This window comes from Pongo abelii, chromosome 21 (assembly GCF_028885655.2).
Source record: "Pongo abelii isolate AG06213 chromosome 21, NHGRI_mPonAbe1-v2.0_pri, whole genome shotgun sequence".
Lineage (NCBI taxonomy): Eukaryota > Metazoa > Chordata > Mammalia > Primates > Hominidae > Pongo > Pongo abelii.
Genome location: NC_072006.2, coordinates 42,028,201 through 42,049,490, shown reverse-complemented (window position 1 = coordinate 42,049,490; position 21,290 = coordinate 42,028,201). Strand labels below are relative to the sequence as shown.

Sequence of the window (21,290 nt, the reverse complement as noted above, 5' to 3'; positions counted from 1 at the left end):
GCCCAGGCTCTCCTGGGCCCCAGGAAGGCCTGGGGAGAAGGGTCTGGGTCTGGACTCTCCAGCGAGTGGGGCTGAGTCAACTCAGAGTGGAGGCAGGGCTGAGGGTGGGCGGGCAGATTTATTGCAGTCATTCCTCTCCCCTGCAGCGCCTGCTTCTAATGAAATTTTACGGCAGGTGGAAATGATACGACTCCGCCAGCCCTAAAAGCACTTCTATTTATTCATTAAAGATATTTATACACTGAGCAGCTCTCTCTGCTGGCCCCACCCCACTCCTGCGGGGCCAGTGAAGTTGCTCCCAGCTCTCGGTGCTGGGGGAAGGCTCCCAGGGCCAGCCAGGGGCCCCTCTCTGCAGTGACTGGTTGGCTCTGCCTCAATACATCCCAAATCCCCTGTCTCCAACCCATGCCCGTTCCTGGTCTGAAGCACCAGTGTCTCCTCCTGGTCCAGCGTGCACCAGACACTTCTTGGATCTCTGCTTCCACGCTGGTCTCCACAGTGTCCTCTGTAGAGCAGCCACAGGCTTCTTTCCAAAATCAAATCACGTCCCTTCCAGGCTCAAAACTCTCCTGAAGCCCTCAAGGCCCTGTAAGATCTGTCCTCTGCCTCACTCTTGGGTCCAGCCACAGTGGTCTCTTTGGACTCTTTTCCGGAGGACGACGATGTTCTGCCTCAGCTCAGGACCTTTGCACCTGTGCCTCTGCGTACGCCCCTCATTCCCCGGCTCTTTGGCTGCCCGGCTCCTTGACGTCATTCGGAGCTTAGCTCAAGCTCAAAGGCCCTCATCAAAGAGGGCTTTCCAGGCCACTCAGCCTGAGGTCCCCCCGTTCCTCGTCGCATCCCGCTGCACCTTGGTTGCTCCTTCATAACACTCAGTTGTCACTCAATATAACTGTTTGCATGTCTGTCCCTTGAGGATGCGCACTCCCGGAGGCCAGGGACAATGTCTGTTTTGTTCCCCTACGTGGCTTATGAGGGGTGTTTAGTAACTGATGGAGACATGAGTGGTGGAGGATCGGCTGGGTACCGTGACCCAGCCACAGGTACTGGTCTACGTGGGACTCCCCAGGCTGGTCACTCACTGTTCTTGAGTGAAGGAGAACCGAGACTGAGTGTGAGGGTCATGCTCGTGGCTCACAGCAGCTGGGCTGAGGGCAGGTGCCCGCCCCTACACTCCTGGGGGTTTCCTGGATGGGGCTGGCACAAGCAGGCTCCAGGAACTGCAGGCAGATTGGAGCCTTTTCCAGCCTTTTCCCTGGCCCTGGCCTCTGTCAGTCAGCCCCCCGGTGGCTTTTCCCCAGCTGCTCCCCAGGGGCTGTGGACTTCCTGTGGCTCCCCGGTGCTGCCCGGATGGCCCTGCTTGTCATCCTGCAATGGAATGTGCTTCCCCCTCATTCAGGGACTGAAAGAGCCTGTGGGAAGTAGACACAGGACTTGTCCAGGAACAAGCTCTGTGACTCTGGACCAGCACAACCCCGGAGCCTGTCAGCTTCTGCCATGGCCGGGAGCTCATTGAACCCCCATGCCGTGCCAATATCAAGGTAGTTGGGGCCTCCAATGAGGCAGCTGAAAGCCCCAAAGTCCCCAGAGCCCTGTGTCTTATTGTGCCCTAGCCCTCTGCCTGGGCAGTTCCCTCTGCCTCAAAAGACTTTCCACCTCTAGCTTTCGAGGCTCACGGCCATCATTAAGACTCTGGTGAAAGTTGCTCAAGACACAGGGTGCGTGGTCCCCCAGGCAGGGGGCCCTCCTCTGTCCTACAGCCTTTGCTCACCTCTATGAAGCCCCCTGTCACTCTGCGGTGGTGCCCCATTTGACTACGCTGAGAGCTCAAACTGCATCTCAAACTTCGGTGCACCCCTCAGCACCCAGCCTGGGCCTGGCACACAGTAGGTGCTCAGCAAGTGCTTCCTGGGAGGTGTACGGAAGGAGGCACAACATGAGGTGAGGAGAGCAGACTGGTGGGATGATCTGGACGAGAAGGAATTTGGGCTCTGTGCGCAGGCAGGGGTGGGTGGATGGGGTGGGGGGACAGGCAACAATCCTCACTGCAGCCGTGCCAAACAGTGGCTCTCCTCACTGCTGCAGATGGAAAGCCCCACCTTCCAGATGTTTCTCAGATTTCCTCCCTTTCCCATGGGAGAGCAGCCAGGGCCACATCCATGTGACTGCCCATCCCTAGCCAGAAAACCTGGCCTAGGGCCTCCATGCAGGTGAGGATGACAGCCAGGCGCCGAGATGTGGCAGGGACAGGTTGAAGGGCGCTGGGCCTCTGCAGAGCCGCACGGGCTTCAGTCACGGGGTGGGGGAAGGGTTGCCTTGCTGGGGCTTCTGCTCCCAATGTATTCTGTGCCACCTTCTCCAGCCTCACCAGGCCCTCTCTAGCAACCAGCTGGAAGACAGGGTGGCCCTGAGATTAGGAGCAGAGGTCTGCTTGGGTTCCATTCCCAGCTGTCACTCTAAACCACTGACCCCCTCAGTCTGGTGTCCTCATCTGTGGAATGGACTTGATGAGGCAAGTACCTACACGGCAGGCTGGGCGCTCACGCCTGCAATCCCAGCACCTTAGGAGGCTGAGGCAGGAGGACTCCTTGAGCCCAGGAGTTTGGGACCAGCGTGGGCAACAACAACAAAAGGAAGTACTTACACTTCAGGAACGAGGGTTAAACGAGCTAATCTGAGGAAAGTACTTAGCTCAATGAGTCAAGAGCTCAATGAATATTAGCTAATATGGCGCACGCGTAATTCGATTCTAGTGCACTGAATGACCTCACTTATAGGAGAAACGCAGATTAAAGCAACAAGAAGGCCACACTGTTCACCCACCGAGGCGAACTGCTGAGCTAACAGCGCACTGGTGAGGGTGCATGTGGGCAGAGGACACTCGTGCACGCAGTTGACAAAAGAAGGGCAGTGTGGCAATATATTTCACAACGAAAAAGGCACACTGTCTTTGACTTGGCAATGCTACTTGGCAGTTTAAACTCACACATGTGTGAAATGACGCCCTACACAAGGATGATCACTGCAGCATTGTAATAGCCAAAGATCGGAAACAGTCTGAATGTCCGTTAACGCAATTAACAACATCATGGTACAGCTCTGTGATGGAGTGCACCTATTAAAGGAGTGGGGGCAGCTGTGTGTGGTGATGGGGAATGAGAAGCAAGGTGCACGACAGAGGACATGATACCACCATTTGTGTTAAAAATATTTTTATTCACTTGAAAACACATAGGAGTCTCTCTGGAAGGGAAAGGGTGCTTCTGCTCATGAGCCGTGGTGGCTTCTGGGGAGGGGTGCTGGGTGGCCAGGAGACACACCTGGCAGGGAGATGTGTGCACTGTGTGACCTTACGCACCGTCTGAGGTTTACACCAAGGGCATGTGTTACCTAATCAAGAAGGTGACTGAGGACCGCCTGCCATTTTCCCCAGCACAGATAACGAAGGCCCACTGCTGTGCTACCAGCCACTTTCCATGTGTGCCAAAGAGCAAGACAGATTGAAAAATGTGGGTCTGCTTTTACCTCTACTGTTGGGTAAGGAAATCTAATCAAGAAGCCTTGCCTTTAGGAAAGCCAGTCTCGTCTCCCTGTTGACACTAAATTGACGCCCTCAGTAATGGCAGAAGATGCCACCTGCGCACTGGTGCTACCGTGGGGGTGACTGAAGGATGCCTTCCAGCGGCCCTGACAATGCGTTTCCCCAGATAAGGAAGGCACGCAGCCTGCATGCAAATCTCTGTGAATTAGAGACGGCCCATCTTGCCGCTGCTGAATCCAGGCGTGCGACCACCACAAACGGAGCAGCAAGCCGCCATGGAAGATGAGGGTGGAATCCTATTTCCCCTGTGAAGAAACCCTGGCGAATATTGCTAAAAGGCAATCTGATTGCCATGTTTGGGTTGGAAGAGGAATACTGCCTCTCTGGATGCTATGGTCTGGTCCCACTCAGCTATGGACATGAGGATGAACATGAAGAAGCTTTGTTTGAAGGGGCAAATTTAGACTGAACCCTTTCAGTGGGCAAAGAAGTCAGGTTCGGAGCCACAGGCCAAGGGCAGCCTTTCCTGGAAGCCCAAGAAGTTCCCCCAGAGGAGAGGTGCTTCTTTGTGTGGCAGACAGTTTTTTAGGCAGGCAGCGAACTGCCTAAAAGCTGGGACCACGCCCCAAGAGCCCGGGGTGAACAATGAGGAGCTCTACCTCGCCCTGAAAAGCTTTGCGGGGCCTTGGGTCGTTGAAATCAGGGAGTGGTGGTGGCTGCTTTCTCCTTACCCTGTCTCCTTGGTCCCTCAGGCCCTGAAACTGTATTCCCCCACTGCACCCGAAGGGACTACACCTCACATTGCCCCAACCCTCCCCACACAAAACTAATAGAAAAGGGGACCACTTCCTCAGTTGTCAAGGGAAGAGTTCCAACTTGCTTTTAGCAAAGGGACAGAATCTCAGCAGGCTGCCACATGTGAAGCAGGGCAAGGCGCAGCAACCGTGGAGTGCCTGAGCCGCCCCGGCCCTCCCTTCCTACGTTGGCCTCTGGGAGCTGGTGGGGAGGCCTGGGCTTCCGAACACGGCTGGTGAAACGCTGGACAGGACTCTGGAGGAGAATCAGATGGCAGCGGCTGCCTCCAGGGGCATGAAGTCCTAGGCGATGGGAGAGGAGTGGGTGGACTCCTCACTGCCTCGCTTTTTGTTAAATTTTGAACTCCTATACCGTTTGCAAGCATTACCTGGTTAAAATTAAAATTGAAAAAGAAAATCAAGGTGAAGGACTGATGATGTCTAAAGTACCGATCTTAGCTCTAGAAGTCTGCTTCTCTAAGTTACACCTGGACGTGCTCTATTTTTTGTGAATTCATTAAACCACACACCAGATGAAAGGATCGGAGCACGGCGTCAGCCGGTACGGTGTGACTCTTCCAGGTAGAGGAGCTCGGCGGGAGAGGGTGTGGACTGCGCCGTCGGACAGGCCTGGCTACAATGTGCGTTCTGGTGCTTGTTGGCCACAGGGCCTTGTGCAGCTACTTACCCGCTCTGAGCCCTCAGCCTTGGCTTGCATAAATCGGGGATAACAATGCCACTGGGCATTCAATATGTGCCAACTACTACAGTTACAGAAAAGTCAAGGAAGAATTAGACCCAAAGTGACGGCGCCGCCATCTGATCCTGTGACAGGCCCTGTCGCGCTCTCCTGCCCCTCTCTGCAGGGACGCTTACGGTTATGCACTGTCCTTCCGCCAGGCTGCAAGTGAGCACCAGCGGGCAGGTTCTGCCTTACTCACTGTTCCATCACCAGCCCAAGGCTGGACACAGAGCAGGTGCCTTCTTCTTCAGGGACCTCTCGGTGGCTTCCTGGGATGGCAAACGGGTTTCACCCAGCATGTCAACTCTGGCCAGATGGCAGTGGCCGCTTGGAGCCCTGTCCCTCAGGGTCTAGGGAGCAGCAAGAGGGGCAGGGACACAGTGCGAGGCGTGTGGCGTCCCCAGCAGCCTGTCTGTGACCCTGGGCTGCACAATGCATTGGAATGAAATGCTGCTTTATCTGGCCACTCTTCTGCCTCCTCACTCATGGGGACTCTGTTCTTTGAGGATTGATTAAAAACATGCTAAAGCACTGCTGACTTCTGAGGGGAAACCAACCTTCTCATCACGTATGTCGAAAGAGTAGAATCACCGTTCTTTTTTATTTTTTGAGACAGGGTCTTGCTCTATTGCCCAGGCTGTAGTACAGTGGAATGATCATAGCTCACTGCAGCCTTGACCTCCTGGGCTCAAGCAATCCTCCCACCTCAGCCTCCCGTGTAGCCGAGATCATAGGTATGTGCCACCATGCCTGGCTAATTTTTCTATTTTTTGTAGAGATGGGGTTTCACCATGTTGCCCAGGCTGGTCTTGAACTCCGGAGCTCAAAGATCCTCCCCGCCTTGGCTTCCCAAAGTGCTGGGATTACAGGCGAGAGCCATCACATCTGGCCTGAAATTACAATTCTGAAGTCACGAATGTGTGTGGGAAGAACCAAAGGAAGCAGCAGCTACAAAGCCATGACTGCCTTCATCACTGCGCTGCAGGCTTGCTGAGCACGCCATCCTCAGCAGCTAATGGGTATTATTGGCCCCACTGTGCAGTTGAAGAAGTGAGATTCAGAAAGATGAAAGTCACTTATCCAGATGTACAGCTAAATCAGCCAGATGTGGTGGCACCTCCCTCTCAGCTACTCAGGAGGCTGAGGTGGGAGGATCGCCTGAGCCCAGGAAGTCAAGGCTGCGGTGAGCCGTGGTTGCACCACTGCACTCCAGCCTGGGCCACAGAGTAAGATCCTATGTCTTTAAAAAAAAAAAACAGGCTGGGTGCGGTGGCCCATGCCTGTAATCCCAGTACTTTGGGAGGCCGAGGTGGGCGGATCATGAGGTCAGGAGATCGAGACCATCCTGGCTAACACGGTGAAATCCCGTCTCTACTAAAAATACAAAAAAATTAGCTGGGCGTGGTGGCGGGCGCCTGTAGTCCCAGCTACTCAGGAGGCTGAGGCAGAAGAATGGCGTGAACCTGGGACGTGGAGCTTGCAGTGAGTCGAGATCGCGCCACTGTACTCCAGCCTGGGCGACAGAGCCAGACTCTGTCTCAAAAAAAAAAAAAAAAAAAAAAACAAAGCCCAAACCAGAACAAAATGTACAGCTGGTAATGATGCAGTGGGGATATGGACCCAAATCTGTCCACTCTAAAGCAGTGGATCTGACCCTGATGCACGGAACCACCAGGAGCTTTAAACAGCCCAAATGCCAGGGCCTCACTGAGAGATCTGATGCTATTTTTGCGGTGGGGCCCACATTGGGATCTGGTAATCCTCCATGCAGCCCCCACCCAAGTGGTCTGACACGCAGCGGGGCTCTGCATGCTCTGAGGGCTGTGCTGTGTGGCTGGCCTCCCCAGGGAGCTGGAGCATGAGGCCCCGGCCTTGGGTCCCACATCTAGACTCTAGGTGGGTCCCCGGTCCAGCCTCACAGCAGCACCACGGTGAGTAGCCACGGTGGCGAAGTTGTCACTGCTACGCCCTCTGAGCATCAGCTTTCTCGCAGGTGGAGTGAGGCTGCCCATGTGCCTTCCCTGGGGGAGTCCTGAAGCAGCTGCTGTGGGGAGAGGGGAAGGGAGGGTCAGTAGGCAAAGCTTAACTACAAAGAAAACTGGCCCGGGGATACCAAAACTAGCTTTAATTTGTCCAAAAGCCACACAGAGTTGTGTAGAAACTGATCCTGGGAGGGAAGCTGAGAGAGTCCATGATGCGCAGGGCCGAGGTGCCTCTAGAAGTTCTCCAGCAAGCCCAGGATGCGCTTTTGCTCGTTCTCCCGGAACTCCGGGCTCCGGCCGTCCCCGATGTTCTCTGCATACTCTAGGGGGACAAAGATAGAGTCAGGAGTGGATCCCAGGCATGGCGTCCACCGTGGCTGCGTTGCTTCATACCTTTCCCAGAACCCCAGCTCCCACAGAGGTGCAAGTCGCCCTAATGCCCCCACTGTAGCCAAATTCCTTGGGGTCTTGCCTTTGAGGCCCTCGGTGGAAAGGTCCCAACTTACCTTTCCATGCTTGGATTTCCCTCCTAGCCACACCCTTCACTTCCGCCCTCATGTATTTATTCACTCAACACACACGGTGTGGATGCTACTAAGGTCTGAATGTTTGTGTCCCCTCCAAAATTCATGCTGAAACCTCATCCTTAACGCAGCGAAGGGCTTTACGGGGTGATTAGGTTCTTATCATCTAATTATAAGATTAGATTAGGTCTAGATTAGGTCTAATCTAGGGGGATTAGACCCTTGCAAAAGGACTCCAGGGAACTCTCAAGACCCTTTGCCTTTCCCCCTTCTGCAATGTGAGGATGCAACAGGAAGGCCCTCAGCAGACACCAAAGGTTGGCTCGGTGCTCTTGGACCCCCCACCTCCAGAACTGTGAGGAAGTACATTTCTGTTCTTCATAAATTACCCAGTCTCGGGGATTTTGTTACAGCAGCACGAACAGACTAAGATAGACACCCGATGGGCAGGCACTGCTCTGGGCGAATGGTTCTGAGCGCGGACCCGAGCAGCAGCAGCACTGCATGGAAACTTACTAGAAACACAAATTCTTGGGACCACCCTAGACCCACTTAAGAGGAAACGGGTGGGGCTCAGTGATCTGGGTTTTATTGAGTCTCCAGGTGATGCTGATGTATGCTCCAGTTTGAGAACCCCTTTTTGAGAATGGGAATAAAGCAGTGATCGAAACAGATGCAAATTTCTGCTTGTGTGGAGCCTACTTTCTAGTGAGGGTCACAAACCAAAATGTGAACAAAATACACAGGTGACTGTCAGCAGGGAGTATCTGCTTAAAGATCAGAAGGAGATGAGCGAGTGGCAGGGCAGCCAGGGCAGAGGATCTAAGGGGGGGCACTTCTTTGGTTTATCTGAGGGTCAGCGAAGAGCTCAGTGTGGCCACAGCCTGGAGCCACGGGAGGGGGCCATACCCAGATGGTGTGGGTCTGTGCACCACAGTAAGGGCTGTGGCCTTTCTGTGGGGTGGGTCCTGAGCAGAAAGGAGTGACGTGATTTGACTTTTGCCAGATCCCTCTCAATGCTGTGTGGGGGACACCATGGGGGAAGCAAGGGCAGGGAAAGGAGATGCGACGTGCCAGTGGCCTGGATTGGGCAGGTAGTGGTGGAGGTGAGGCTTCTTGATGTTTTCTGAGGGTGGCTCCAGTGGGATTTACAGATAGACCCGAAATGGGGTGTGAGAAAGAGATGTGGATGTTGCAATCACCAAGAAATATGACAAGAGCATTGGGGAGGCTGACAGTGAGCCCAGAATCCCCCCAAGGACTGGGGGCACAGGTGCTGGTGCCAACAACAGGGAGGGGCTGTCGGGGGGTGCAGTCCCCCGACACAAACTTCGACAGCTGGGTGTATTCGGGGAAGGGAGGGAGAGAGAATAGTCTAGAAGTACTGGAGCATGGAAGACCCCTCCCACGTCTCCAGTGGTAGGAGGGGTGTGGGAGCGCCAGGTTTCAGTGAGACCAGGAAGAGAAAGGAAACATTCCTGAGGAGGGTGAGGCTCTGGGCACAGTTCTGGCAACAGATCAGCAGAGGATGCCACCAGAGAGTGTCATGGTGCGCAGGCTTGTGTTCTTGTCTCCCCTGTTGTCCCAGCACAGTGATCCTTAAAACTCCATTTCTTTTCTTTTAAAGTGTCCTCGTCCCCCAAAAGAACATGGTCACCCTGGTTTTTTTAGGAGATGGCGAGGGGTGATTTGGTGACTCTGGACTTCCTGTGGTGGCTCCTAGAGCAAGTGTAGGGGATCTGGTGGGAGGGGAAATGGGGAGGATGGGGTGGTCCAACCCCTCACTGCCCTCTGACTGTCCCCTGCCCACAGCCAGAGAGGAAAAGGCGCAACATCGGGCTGCGATCGAATCCTAGCTCTGACTCACAACGGTGCCCTTGGGTGGTCCCCTCTGAAAATGTTCAAATAACAAACGTCCAGGCAACATTAGTTGCCTCCCTGAGCCTCCTTTGCTCAGGCCAGTAATGGCACTGGGGAAGTCCCACACCCCCTCCGGGTCCCCTCCTGAGATGTCTTCTCTGTGAAAGCCTGCCTGGTCACCTCTCACTCCCACGCCCGGCCCCAGGCCACTGCCTCCAGCACATGTGGGCCTGACTGCTAGACCATCCTCCACCCAGGCCCTCTCCCCCTAGATGGAGAGCTGCATGAAGGCAGGGGCTTTCGCCTTCCTCCCAGCTAAGCCTGGCCGAGGGCCCCCCAGCAGAGTGTCGTGCTGAAGGATCTCCTGCAGTGAGTGACTAGGATGGCTGCTTGCACTTCTACCCCCTGGTCCCTTACTGGGGTCTGGCTTGAGAAAGAAAATGGAGAGAACTCTCTAGTAAGAGGCTTTTGCATAATAAAACACCTGCTGATCCAAACCAGACAAAGACTGGGGAGACAAAACAAAGCGTGTGACCTCTCACCCCTCCCCTGTCAGCCCCACCCCTGCCAATGCTGGGGAAGTAATTTTGCTCCTGCTACCTCTTTATTTTGCCCCGTTCCTCTTTATTACTTTGGACGTGTGCCAGACAATGGGATTTGGGATTCAGGCATGTGCCAGCTGTGTGTCTCCCCCCGGAAATCATCCTCTTCTGTTAGGCCCATCCATCACCTCCAACAACAAATGGTTGTGATGCCTCCTATTAAGGCCCCTTAGAGACAGGGCCGGGGTGATGGAGACAGGAACTGAGCTTCGGGACAAGGCTCTGGGGCTGCGTGTAAGTGGTATCTCTTACTCACATGTGAATGATACAGTTGCTGCCCCAGGAGAGAGAGAAATAACCATTATGGCATCTAATATCCCCGGAGGCATGGTCTGGAAGCAGGAGTCTTAATGGATTGAGCTAACACTTTGCTCTCCTAATGTCTTCTCAGACCCAGGAGGGAGGGAAGTGGAGAAACAGTCTGATGCTTTGGGGCAGTGATTTTGAAATAGTAAAGCCGGCTTCCCTGAGTTCTTTCTAGGGATGCACAAAGCAGAGGGAACCCACACCTGCATCAATCCCTTTGCCGAATCACCTGTGCCGAGGCCTCACTTACACATGCCGACGGTACATAGAGCACACATCCCATGTGCAAGTCTCCTCTGTCACTCCAACTGTGCTAAGAAGCAAACAGAGTCACATCACCCATTCTCTGGAAAGGGGATATCCGACTGGCCCACAGGCAGTGAATGGCTCAGTGTCCCCTGGAAGAGGGCCTGTCCCATACAGAGCGGAGTGGAACTAACATGTGCTGTGCACTGCTATGTGCCTACATTTTCTATGTTGTCTCACATGTAACCTTTGCAGCAATCTCACAAGGTAAAGAACACCATCCCTACTTACCCAGGGAGAAGCAGAGGCTATCAGAGAACTGAAGCAACCTGCCCAAGTCTGGGATGTAGAGGAGCCGGAATTCAAACCTTGAAATGTGTGGATAGTTAAAAAAGGCCCCTAAAAAGCCACTGGGAGTGGGCCGGTCCTCACAGCAGCATCCTGTTACCTAAGCAACAGGCTACCCTGCCTGGCCCCTGGTCTTTGGGAAAAAAAACCCTGCTCTGTGAGCGTTCCAAAACAGGAACGTCTTTATGGTACAGGGGCCTCGGTGGCCAGGACAGATGTGGGTGGACTGGCTGGGGTCACACTCTCTTATGCCAAGTTACCAAATATCAGAGCTGTAAGGGTTCTCAGAAATGTATTGCAGCCCTGAGGGGGCAGGTGAATGGCCAGGGTCCCACAGTGAGCCAGCCACGGAGCCAGGCCCAGAACCAGGTCCGAAGACCTGGCCTAGTGCTCATCCACTGCCCAGGGAAGCTGCACCCTCAGGCACCTCACCCTCACCCTCTGCCCTTGCTCATTCTTTGTTTCTATGGCAGAGTCTTATTTAGAGCAAATCTTGGTGGTGCCAGCTACCTCTGGTTATTACAGCTGCTGCAGCAGTTTATAAATATTGAACAGAGTCCTCCCAGAGGTCTTGGGAAAGAGTTCTCTCTGCTGCATGTGTGTGTGCGTGTGTGCATGTGTGCATGTGTATGTAAGAGGAAAAGAGACTGCAGGATGAGGGGAGAGGGAGAAAAGGATGAGGGGAGAGAGGGAAGAGGCTAAGTCAGTGGAGAGTGAGAAAGACGGCATACACGTCAACTCCTTTCTCTGCTTCCCCAACATTTTCAAATGCTCTTATAATAAAGGCTTTGATGGAACTCAGAAACAGGCAGCAGTGCTGAACGCATAAATATTAAAGCAAACTTTAGACAGCAGGTTTACTATTCAGACATGGAATACAAGCTGTTCTGTTTATGTTGAGAGGGAGAGGGAGGGGGCACCGGGGCTGGTGGATGGGGAAAAGTTGTCTTCCAGGGCGGAGACCTGGACGAGTATTCACAAGCTTGGTTCAGATCCATGAACCTTAAGACTTAAATGTTCGCCTTTTTAAAAATGCAGGAGGAAGAGGGAGGAGAGAGGAGGAATGCCCAATATTTTCACATTGAAAACCCTTGAAGATGTACATATAACCACAAAATAGAAACCGAGAAAGGAAAAATCCTTCAGGTCTAACAGAGATTCCTTGACAACAGCAATGAACTTGGAAGGTTGAAAGTTGTGCTTCTCCAGTAGAATATTTTGCTAGGCTGTAGGTTCTCATTTCATCAGGGATGCCATTCAAATGAAACCCACTTACAGAGAAAGACCCTTGCTCTTGCTTACAATGCCAATGGTCACATTCTCAGAGTCCCATGGATGTTTTATCTGGTTGGAAAAGCACACACTGACACCCACCCCACCCCCACAAGGCCCTGGGCAAGTCCAGCCTGTGTGCTGGTCCCTACTTTTCCTGGTGGCATCTCAGTCCAAGCTGCTGCTAACTCCAGGCAAAAGGATTAGGTCAAGAAAGGAAGGAACTTCCATTCACTGAGTATGTAACTTGGTCCCAGGCACCCAACTGCGTTTTAACCTTGGAGGCTTCCTGAGAGAGGCAATATTTATTTTAGGTGTTTTTTTGTTGTGTTTTTTACAGAGGAGGAAACCAAGACTTAAATATGTTACCTACTAACTTGCCCAGAGTTACACAGAGATCCAGAATTTATGCTGGTCTGAGCATCTCCATTCCTGGGTGAGCTTGGACACTAATTATAACAACAAAGACAGCTAACATGTAACAGGCACTTTCTTCTAGGTGCCAGCCACCATGCGAGCACTATACATACAGCACTTCACCTCATTCTCACAACAGCCTTCTGAGACAGGTTCTCCCCATCTTACAGATGCAGGAGCTATGGCTTGGAGAGGGGAAGAGCTGCCTGAGGTCAGACACTAGAAAGCGACAGAGCTTGCTTGTGAACCTGGGCAATTCACTGCAGGCTCCATGGTCTTAGCACAGTTGGTTCCCCAAGAGTGGTTCCCCTCCCTCTCTGCATACTACCACCACACTACCCCGGGCAGCACTTCCCGAGAGCCCTCTTGGGTGAACTGGGTGTGAGGCCCGGGGGCAGCAATCCTAAGGCAAATGCGACATCTTTGCTGAAAAGCTCTCGAGGTGTCCTTAAGATGCCTCTGAGCCCTGTCAAGGCTGCTGGCCACAGGGCTAACACACAGGCCTCTCTCCATGATCCTTTCCTGTCTCCAAATACCCTGCGGGACACCGTATCCGTGACCAGGTGCAAGCCACACACATGCCAACGTGTCATCCAAAGATAAATCCTATCAGCCTCTGCAGCTTTAAAATCACACAGACAAATTGGGTTACCAAGAGCCCCAAATCAATATGGAAATACATGTTTATGAGCTACTAGGAGGAGATTTTAAATCATAAAGAATACTCGCAAATCAAAGGGCCATGGGCCAAATTCTAAAAGCATTTAAGTTTCTGGCTCATTCTTTTTGCCCAGCAGTGAGAGAGTTTTGAGTCAGTAATCCTCTAAGCTTTCCTCTGCAAACCAGCCGCTGTGCAGTAGCCGTGGCTGCTCCCCGGCATCTGTGTGGTCCTCCAACAACTTTCAGCAGGAGACTAAAACATTGACAAGACTGGCCAGTGGCTTCCACTGCAATCCTCGGCACAAATATTTATATTTCAAAGCATTCTCAGGTCACAGCTCCGACGCCACAGCCAAGGCGATGACTGCTCAACGATGCCCATGCACAGCTGGCTACGGAAGCCCTTCCCACGCACAGCTGGCTACGGAAGCCCTTCCCACGCACAGCTGGCTACGGAAGCCCTTCCCACGCACAGCTGCCTACGGAAGCCCTTCCCACGCACAGCTGCCTACGGAAGCCCTTCCCACGCACAGCTGCCTACGGAAGCCCTTCCCACGCACAGCTGCCTACGGAAGCCCTTCCCACGCACAGCTGCCTACGGAAGCCCTTCCCACGCACAGCTGCCTACGGAAGCCCTTCCCACGCACAGCTGCCTACGGAAGCCCTTCCCACGCACAGCTGCCTACGGAAGCCCTTCCCACGCACAGCTGCCTACGGAAGCCCTTCCCACGCACAGCTGCCTACGGAAGCCCTTCCCACGCACAGCTGCCTACGGAAGCCCTTCCCACGCACAGCTGCCTACGGAAGCCCTTCCCACGCACAGCTGCCTACGGAAGCCCTTCCCACGCACAGCTGCCTACGGAAGCCCTTCCCACGCACAGCTGCCTACGGAAGCCCTTCCCACGCACAGCTGCCTACGGAAGCCCTTCCCACGCACAGCTGCCTACGGAAGCCCTTCCCACGCACAGCTGCCTACGGAAGCCCTTCCCACGCACAGCTGCCTACGGAAGCCCTTCCCACGCACAGCTGCCTACGGAAGCCCTTCCCACGCACAGCTGGCTACGGAAGCCCTTCCCACGCACAGCTGGCTACGGAAGCCCTTCCCACGCACAGCTGGCTACGGAAGCCCTTCCCACGCACAGCTGGCTACGGAAGCCCTTCCCACGCACAGCTGGCTACGGAAGCCCTTCCCACGCACAGCTGCCTACGGAAGCCCTTCCCACGCACAGCTGCCTACGGAAGCCCTTCCCACGCACAGCTGCCTACGGAAGCCCTTCCCACGCACAGCTGGCTACGGAAGCCCTTCCCACGCACAGCTGGCTACGGAAGCCCTTCCCACGCACAGCTGCCTACGGAAGCCCTTCCCACGCACAGCTGCCTACGGAAGCCCTTCCCACGCACAGCTGCCTACGGAAGCCCTTCCCACGCACAGCTGCCTACGGAAGCCCTTCCCACGCACAGCTGCCTACGGAAGCCCTTCCCACGCACAGCTGCCTACGGAAGCCCTTCCCACGCACAGCTGCCTACGGAAGCCCTTCCCACGCACAGCTGCCTACGGAAGCCCTTCCCACGCACAGCTGCCTACGGAAGCCCTTCCCACGCACAGCTGCCTACGGAAGCCCTTCCCACGCACAGCTGCCTACGGAAGCCCTTCCCACGCACAGCTGCCTACGGAAGCCCTTCCCACGCACAGCTGCCTACGGAAGCCCTTCCCACGCACAGCTGCCTACGGAAGCCCTTCCCACGCACAGCTGCCTACGGAAGCCCTTCCCACGCACAGCTGCCTACGGAAGCCCTTCCCACGCACAGCTGCCTACGGAAGCCCTTCCCACGCACAGCTGCCTACGGAAGCCCTTCCCACGCACAGCTGCCTACGGAAGCCCTTCCCACGCACAGCTGCCTACGGAAGCCCTTCCCACGCACAGCTGCCTACGGAAGCCCTTCCCACGCACAGCTGCCTACGGAAGCCCTTCCCACGCACAGCTGCCTACGGAAGCCCTTCCCATGCAGGCAGCCACAGAGGCAGAATGCAGAATGGAGGCTGCCAGGGGCTGGGGGGAGGGAGGAACGGGGAGTTTCAGTTTTGCAAGATGAAAAAAAAGGCCTGTGGATAGATGGTAGTGATGGTAGTAATGGTCAAAACGATAAATTATTACTACAATAATAAAAAATAAAAAGGAAGCCATGCCTTCCGTACAGCCTCCCTGGATCTTTGGGCTTCTTTTCATGTCCAGCCGGATTAACTGTGAGTTAACTGTGCCGTCTTCATTCCCCTTGTACCTCTGCATCCCAGCACTGGCTCTATTCTGCTTTGCGCTATGGTCAGTCACCTCACTTGTGAGGGAAGTATGCCTGTTGGGGACAGGGTCTCCTAAGTGTCTCATCTTAGAAGCCTGCCTAGCACCCTGTGATGTCAAATTGGTGCTCTCTAAAGGTGAGTGCCCTGCATTTTTCTTCTCTCCTAAAAGCCCATAGGAGCATATGGGCCAATCAGCAGTTGGCACATTCCTTACCGCTGTGCATAGCTCCTTCTGAGTCTGGATCCAGTTTACATCACCAGAGACCCAGGTACGCCCACTAAACTCAGTGAGTCTCAGTTTCCTTGTTACCCCACTTTCTAGGCCCGTTGTGAGGACCAGAGGTAATGACACTGTACCCCAAGGCCTGACCCAGAGGAGGTAGGAGCTCTCGGTAAGTGACCACTCTACCTACCGTGGTCCTGTATTTCTGGAACAGAACAAAGAAGCCTACAGCACCACCTCAGCACCGCACCCCAGTTGGCAGTAACCGACTCCTCCTCTCTGCCAGTCAGGGTGCCGAGCACCACAGAAATAAATAGCAGTAAGTCTGCTGCTGTTCTCATGGAGCACACGGCCCCATCTGCCCTTCTCTTTGTGGGCATCTCAGTCCTCAGACCACGGTTCCCTAGGAGGGCCCACAGTCCTCAGGCCAGAGCTGCTGCTGGTTCTGGGGAAGGCTGGACGTCGGGAGCACTGAGTAAGCAGTGTGCAGAGAGATGGGCTTTAATGAGCCATCAATTATTCCCTGCGCTCTTGGCACCCCCAACAGAGGAGGGAGAAAATTGTGAGAGTGGGGGCTGAAAAATAACGGGAAAAGTCCCCCGCTGGGCTTGCCTCATCAGCGTTTTCCTGAGACCTCAAGGGATACATCAGCTGTCATCCTGCCAGCAAAACTTAGGAAATATGTAGGCCATAAAATCAAAGAAAAAAGCTTGCATCTAATTAGTATGTTAAAGAAAAAAAGGAAGCAACCCAAACTGAAAAACAAAATTAAAATCAAAGAGGATAGACTGATGAGCTGGTTTTCTTTATGAGGCTTTGTTTTCTTGGGCTTTTGATTGAAGGAAGGGTTGGGGGGGGCAGTGGTATGAAAAGGAGAACCAGATGGGCTTTTTGGACGGGGGTCCCAGAAGAGCCCAGCCTCCCACTCCTCCCACCTCCATGGGAGCCTCAACCTTGTCAACCTCAGCACCACCCTCTCCACCCAAGTGAGGGCTCCTCAGGGTCCTTGCAGCACCCTGTTCAGGGGGTGCTCCCAGAGGCAGGCCACACTGCACAGGCTCCACACCCTGCTGCAGACTGGCTTCCCCTGCCGTGGGTGAGGCAGGACAGGGGCACACCAGCGGGAGGGGCTGAGAACTCTTTATGACAACCTTCTATCTAGAGAGAACTCTTGTAATTGCCAGCGTGATGTTTGGGGCCTCTTCAACCTGAGCAATGGCGTTCAATTCCCAGGCTCTAAATATCACCTCCACACTGATGACCTCAAATTTCCCAAATGATTCCCCGGGCACTAATGAGAATGTCTGCTGTCTGCTGGCCAATCAAGGGATGCAGTCACCCCTTGTACCCCAAACTCACTGTGCACCTAGGAGAACTCAGGAGCCCTGCCCAGCCACACCCCACCCAATACTCCAGCCTCCTGCACCTCTGCTTGGCCTCCCCTGAAGGGTCTATAGTCCTCCCCAAGGCCACTGCATCCTGCCCTGTCCTCCTCCAGGCCTCTGCTCCCTCTGCCTGGTTTGGGCACCAGTGCTAGTCCTGAGGAGGAGAAGCGGCTCCCTCCCTGCTTACATAACTGCTTCCGTGCCACTCCCTCCCTCAGCACACTGTTCACAACTTGACGGGTGCTTAGCACGTTCTAATTAGTTTTGAGCCTCTCCCCCTAGACTGTGAATGCCTCAAGGATAGGGATCTCGCTTATTCCTTTAGTATCTCTAGGACTGGACACAGAGCCTGGCACTGAGCAGGGCCAGCTGAGTAGTTCCTGGAGCGTGCATTTCACTGGGCTTGGATTATGGTCAATCATTTATACTCTATGTCCCCGGAAGGCTGTAAACTCCATGAGGGCAGCTGCCGTGTGACACCTCCGTAGCACAGCACTTAGCACTGTGCCCAGCTAGTCCCGAGGAGAGTCACAGTCAATTTTTGCTACATTAAATTCATACAAGGGTAGGGTTTCATTCCACAATGTCAGAAATTGTTACTGGTTCCCATTATTTGCTTGGCATTGCTCTGGGTGCTAAGGAGACACAGTGAACAAGGCAGACAATGTCTGTCATGGAGCTTATATTTTAATGTATGAGACAGACAAAAGGAGTAAACAAACACATAAATAAAAACAATCATAGGTTGTGATAAGAGCTCAGATGGAAAGAAAAAGGGTGCTATCATGGGAATAATGGATGCAGAGAAGTGGATGGATTCAAGGTTGAGTTCGGAGACAGAAGAGGTGGGATGGACTAAGGAGCTGGCTATGAAGGGTGACGGGGAGAGAAATGAAGGGCTGAGCCCAGGCCTGGAAGGATGGCTGCGAGGGTCTGCATGGAGGTGGGGGAGGTGAGGGTGGGCAGAAAGCAGAGAGGAGAAAAACAAAGGGGTGGGAATGAAGATGGCGCCTGTGCGGACCCTTCACCAGTTCACTCACCTGCTCGCTTGCCCAGGTACTCACTCAACAATCATCCACTCAGTATCCAGTATGGGGTCAGCACCTTAAAAGGCACTAGGGAAATAAACCAGGATCCGAGGGAGACAGAGGCTGGGGCTCACAACAATGGAAAATTGTGAATCACTTAGGGTGTGTGTGGCAGGGTTTGAGAAAGAAAAACATCCAACTACTACTACATGTCAGCACCCATTAAAAATACTTTTCCTTTCTTGGAAGATCACTGTTTTGATTACAAGGATGGAGGTGCAGGGAGAAGGCTCAATGCAAGATATTAGAGCTGAGGGTAAAAAGAAGTTCTAACTGAACATGTGGGCGTTAGAAGTAAATGCCATTTAAAGGCTGGAGTTGCAAATCACCACAGCTACACCTTAGGGAGGAGGCGAAATGAGGCTCTGAGCAGTAATTCACGCGAATCTGACACTGAGAATGAGGAGGAGCCCCCAGGGTGTCACCCCGGAAGGCATGAGTGGGGCTAGGTGTGTCCATCAGACCCCTTTACTCTCTTTTGCTCTGAGGAGAAAACGACAGATTCCAATGCCTCATACTCTCCATCTACAAAATGGGTGCAATGGATTTACCATTCCCTGATGGGGAGGGCTGAGCAGACACGAGATTTCCAGCCCCTATGCCTTCACTCACACTGCTGTTTTCTTTCTGGACTGTCTCTGTCCTAGCTTCTCAGACCAGCTCAATGCCACCTCTCTCACAAGGCTTCCCACAGGATTTTGGCCATGCCTCACTTAAAATAATGATGACAATGATCTTCCTGGTATTTTGTAACACTCACACTAACGTTCACTGTTAACTTCTGTCACCTCATTCAATCCCCTTGCCCTTTCTAGGAGGTCACAGAGCAACTGGTATCCTGCTTGAGGTAACAGAGTAAACAACAGAGCCAAGATTTGGATCCAGAAGCCTCTGACCCTAGAGCCCACGCTCTTAACCTTGCTCCACTTCACTGTGTGGACTACGTTTATCTTCACATTTCATCTGCCACCTGGAATGGGAGCTAAAAGCAACTTAAAGGCAAGCTCTCTGAGTAAATCTAGCCTAGTCCTTCATCTTAGAAATGGGCAGAATGAGGGCCCGAGGGGAACACTGATTTGTCTACAGTTACCCAGTCCATCTGGACACTCCCTGAACTCCGCCATTGTCAGTACTGGAAATTCCCACATGGGCCTCCACCGCCACACGTACCAGCCAGCACTCCCCAGTTAGTGCCTAGGTGGCTGACGGTGGGGCTGCATTCAGAGCTCAGAACAGGGGCCCTGCCTTGTGACTGGGGGCTTGCTCACCGACTGGTGGCCTCTCCAGCTGAGTCAGGTCCAGTCAAAGATCCAACAGCATTTGAGGAACTCCATGGGGTGGGTGAGGAGGAGGGAAACCCACACTGACTGAGCACCCACTGTGTGCCAGGTACAGACTGGACGCTGTAGTATCTCCTGTAACCTTTGCAAAATTTCTCCTAGCTGTGATCAGGCTTGCAGCTAGGGGAGGCAGAGCTAGGCCCAGAAGGCAGGCATACTCTCCACCACTCCACATTGCTTCAATTCACTGCAGAATTCCAGTTACAGTAGTCCCCTGCATCCCGACGGATGTTCCAAGACCCCCGATGGATGCCTGAAACTGCACACAGTACTGAAACCTATGTACACTATGTTTTTCCCTATAGATACACACCTATGATAACTACACAACTATGATAAAAGTTAATTTATAAATTAGGCACAGTAAGAGATTAACAACAATAACTAAATAAAACAGAACAATTATAACAATATACTATAAAAAAGTTATATGAATGTGGCCTCTCTCTCTCGAAATATCTTATTGTACTGTACTCATCTATTTCTGGACAGTTGACTGTGTGTAACTGAAAGCAAAACTGTGGATAAGAAAGGACTATTGTATTTCTTGTCATTTCCTTGCTTTTTTCCCTAAGAAAGCAATTTCCTTCCACTATGTGTAGTTTGGAATTGAATTTTTTGTTTTGCTTTTTAAAAAAAATTTAACAACTGTTTCAAGCCCTTGTGACTCTTGTTTATGGGTGTAAGTTCTGGAACTGGAGGGTCAGAGGCAGAGAACAATGAGGCTAGTCTTCAGTATTCTGACAAAGATGACCTGGACACACAGTGAAATAGACAACAACTTAAGCTTTCAGTGCAGAAAACGCTCCGCACCAAATACCAGGGATACTGACAGAGGCTCAGAAAGTAAGCATCATCTAATCCTCTGGAGCCCCAGACATGAGTAGCATCCAACTCACCCTTGATGATATGCCTGACAATTTTGATGGAGCTTCCTCGCATGTTTAGGATCTGGTGAACCCTCTGGCGAATCTAATAAGGGAAAAAATGGGTAGAGAAAGAAAGACAACCATTTGTCCTGACACACCAGAATGTATCACCTTGAAATGATTTACTTCACCCCATCCCTGAAACAGAAGGCTGATGTAGAGTAAAGGAATTCAAGGACAGCGTGACCCCCTTCTTTCCCTGAGAGTCCGCCTAAGCAGCTGGCGAGGAAGGAGGCAGGGATGGATAAGCCCATCCAGGGGAAGACCCTCCTACCTGGGGGACATTGGCATTGCAGATCTCGGCCATGATGTAGCAGATGTGCTGGAGAACAAAGAGCCCCGCATCCAGGCGCCGGAGGTAGAACTCCTCCTCGGTGTCACTGTCGATGATCTCTCCTCGCCGGACCATGTCCTAGAAACAAATGAACGTTTAGGAATAAAAGCTGGACAGTGAATGGGAGGAAAGAATGGACTCCTAGTCTGGCCATAATACACACAACAATAGCAACTATAACAACAGCAAAAGAAAACCACCTCATCTTTTTGATTTGTCTACATCTCCCTTTACTCTAAAGTATCTTTCATATTCTTCATTCTTAATGGACTATAGAGGCCCCAGGAGGCGAGCTTAAAGCCTATTTTTTCCTATCTGACAAATCAGGGCCAAAATGATCTCATCCACATAAAAAAAAAAGCTAAAATAAAAATAAGCTGAAGGGATACAAATCTAAG

General features: G+C 52.8%; 1 protein-coding gene across 2 annotated transcripts in view; it reads right to left on the bottom strand.

Annotated features, from left to right (window-relative positions):
• Positions 1 to 7,187: 7,187 nt before the first annotated feature.
• Positions 7,188 to 21,290, bottom strand: part of CTNNBL1 (catenin beta like 1) — a 180,390-nt gene continuing 166,287 nt past the window's right edge. Inside the window, exons 14-16 of one of the 2 annotated variants that reach the window (XM_002830285.4) lie at positions 20,833 to 20,970; positions 20,529 to 20,601; positions 7,188 to 7,381 (exon numbers count right to left, since the gene is read on the bottom strand). In XM_002830285.4, the coding sequence (XP_002830331.1) occupies positions 7,293 to 7,381; positions 20,529 to 20,601; positions 20,833 to 20,970 (300 nt within the window). In that variant the 3' untranslated portion in view covers positions 7,188 to 7,292. Of the gene's footprint in view, positions 7,382 to 12,838; positions 12,961 to 20,528; positions 20,602 to 20,832; positions 20,971 to 21,290 lie in introns of those variants that run through there. The other variant, XM_054541781.1, reaches the window with a different exon arrangement.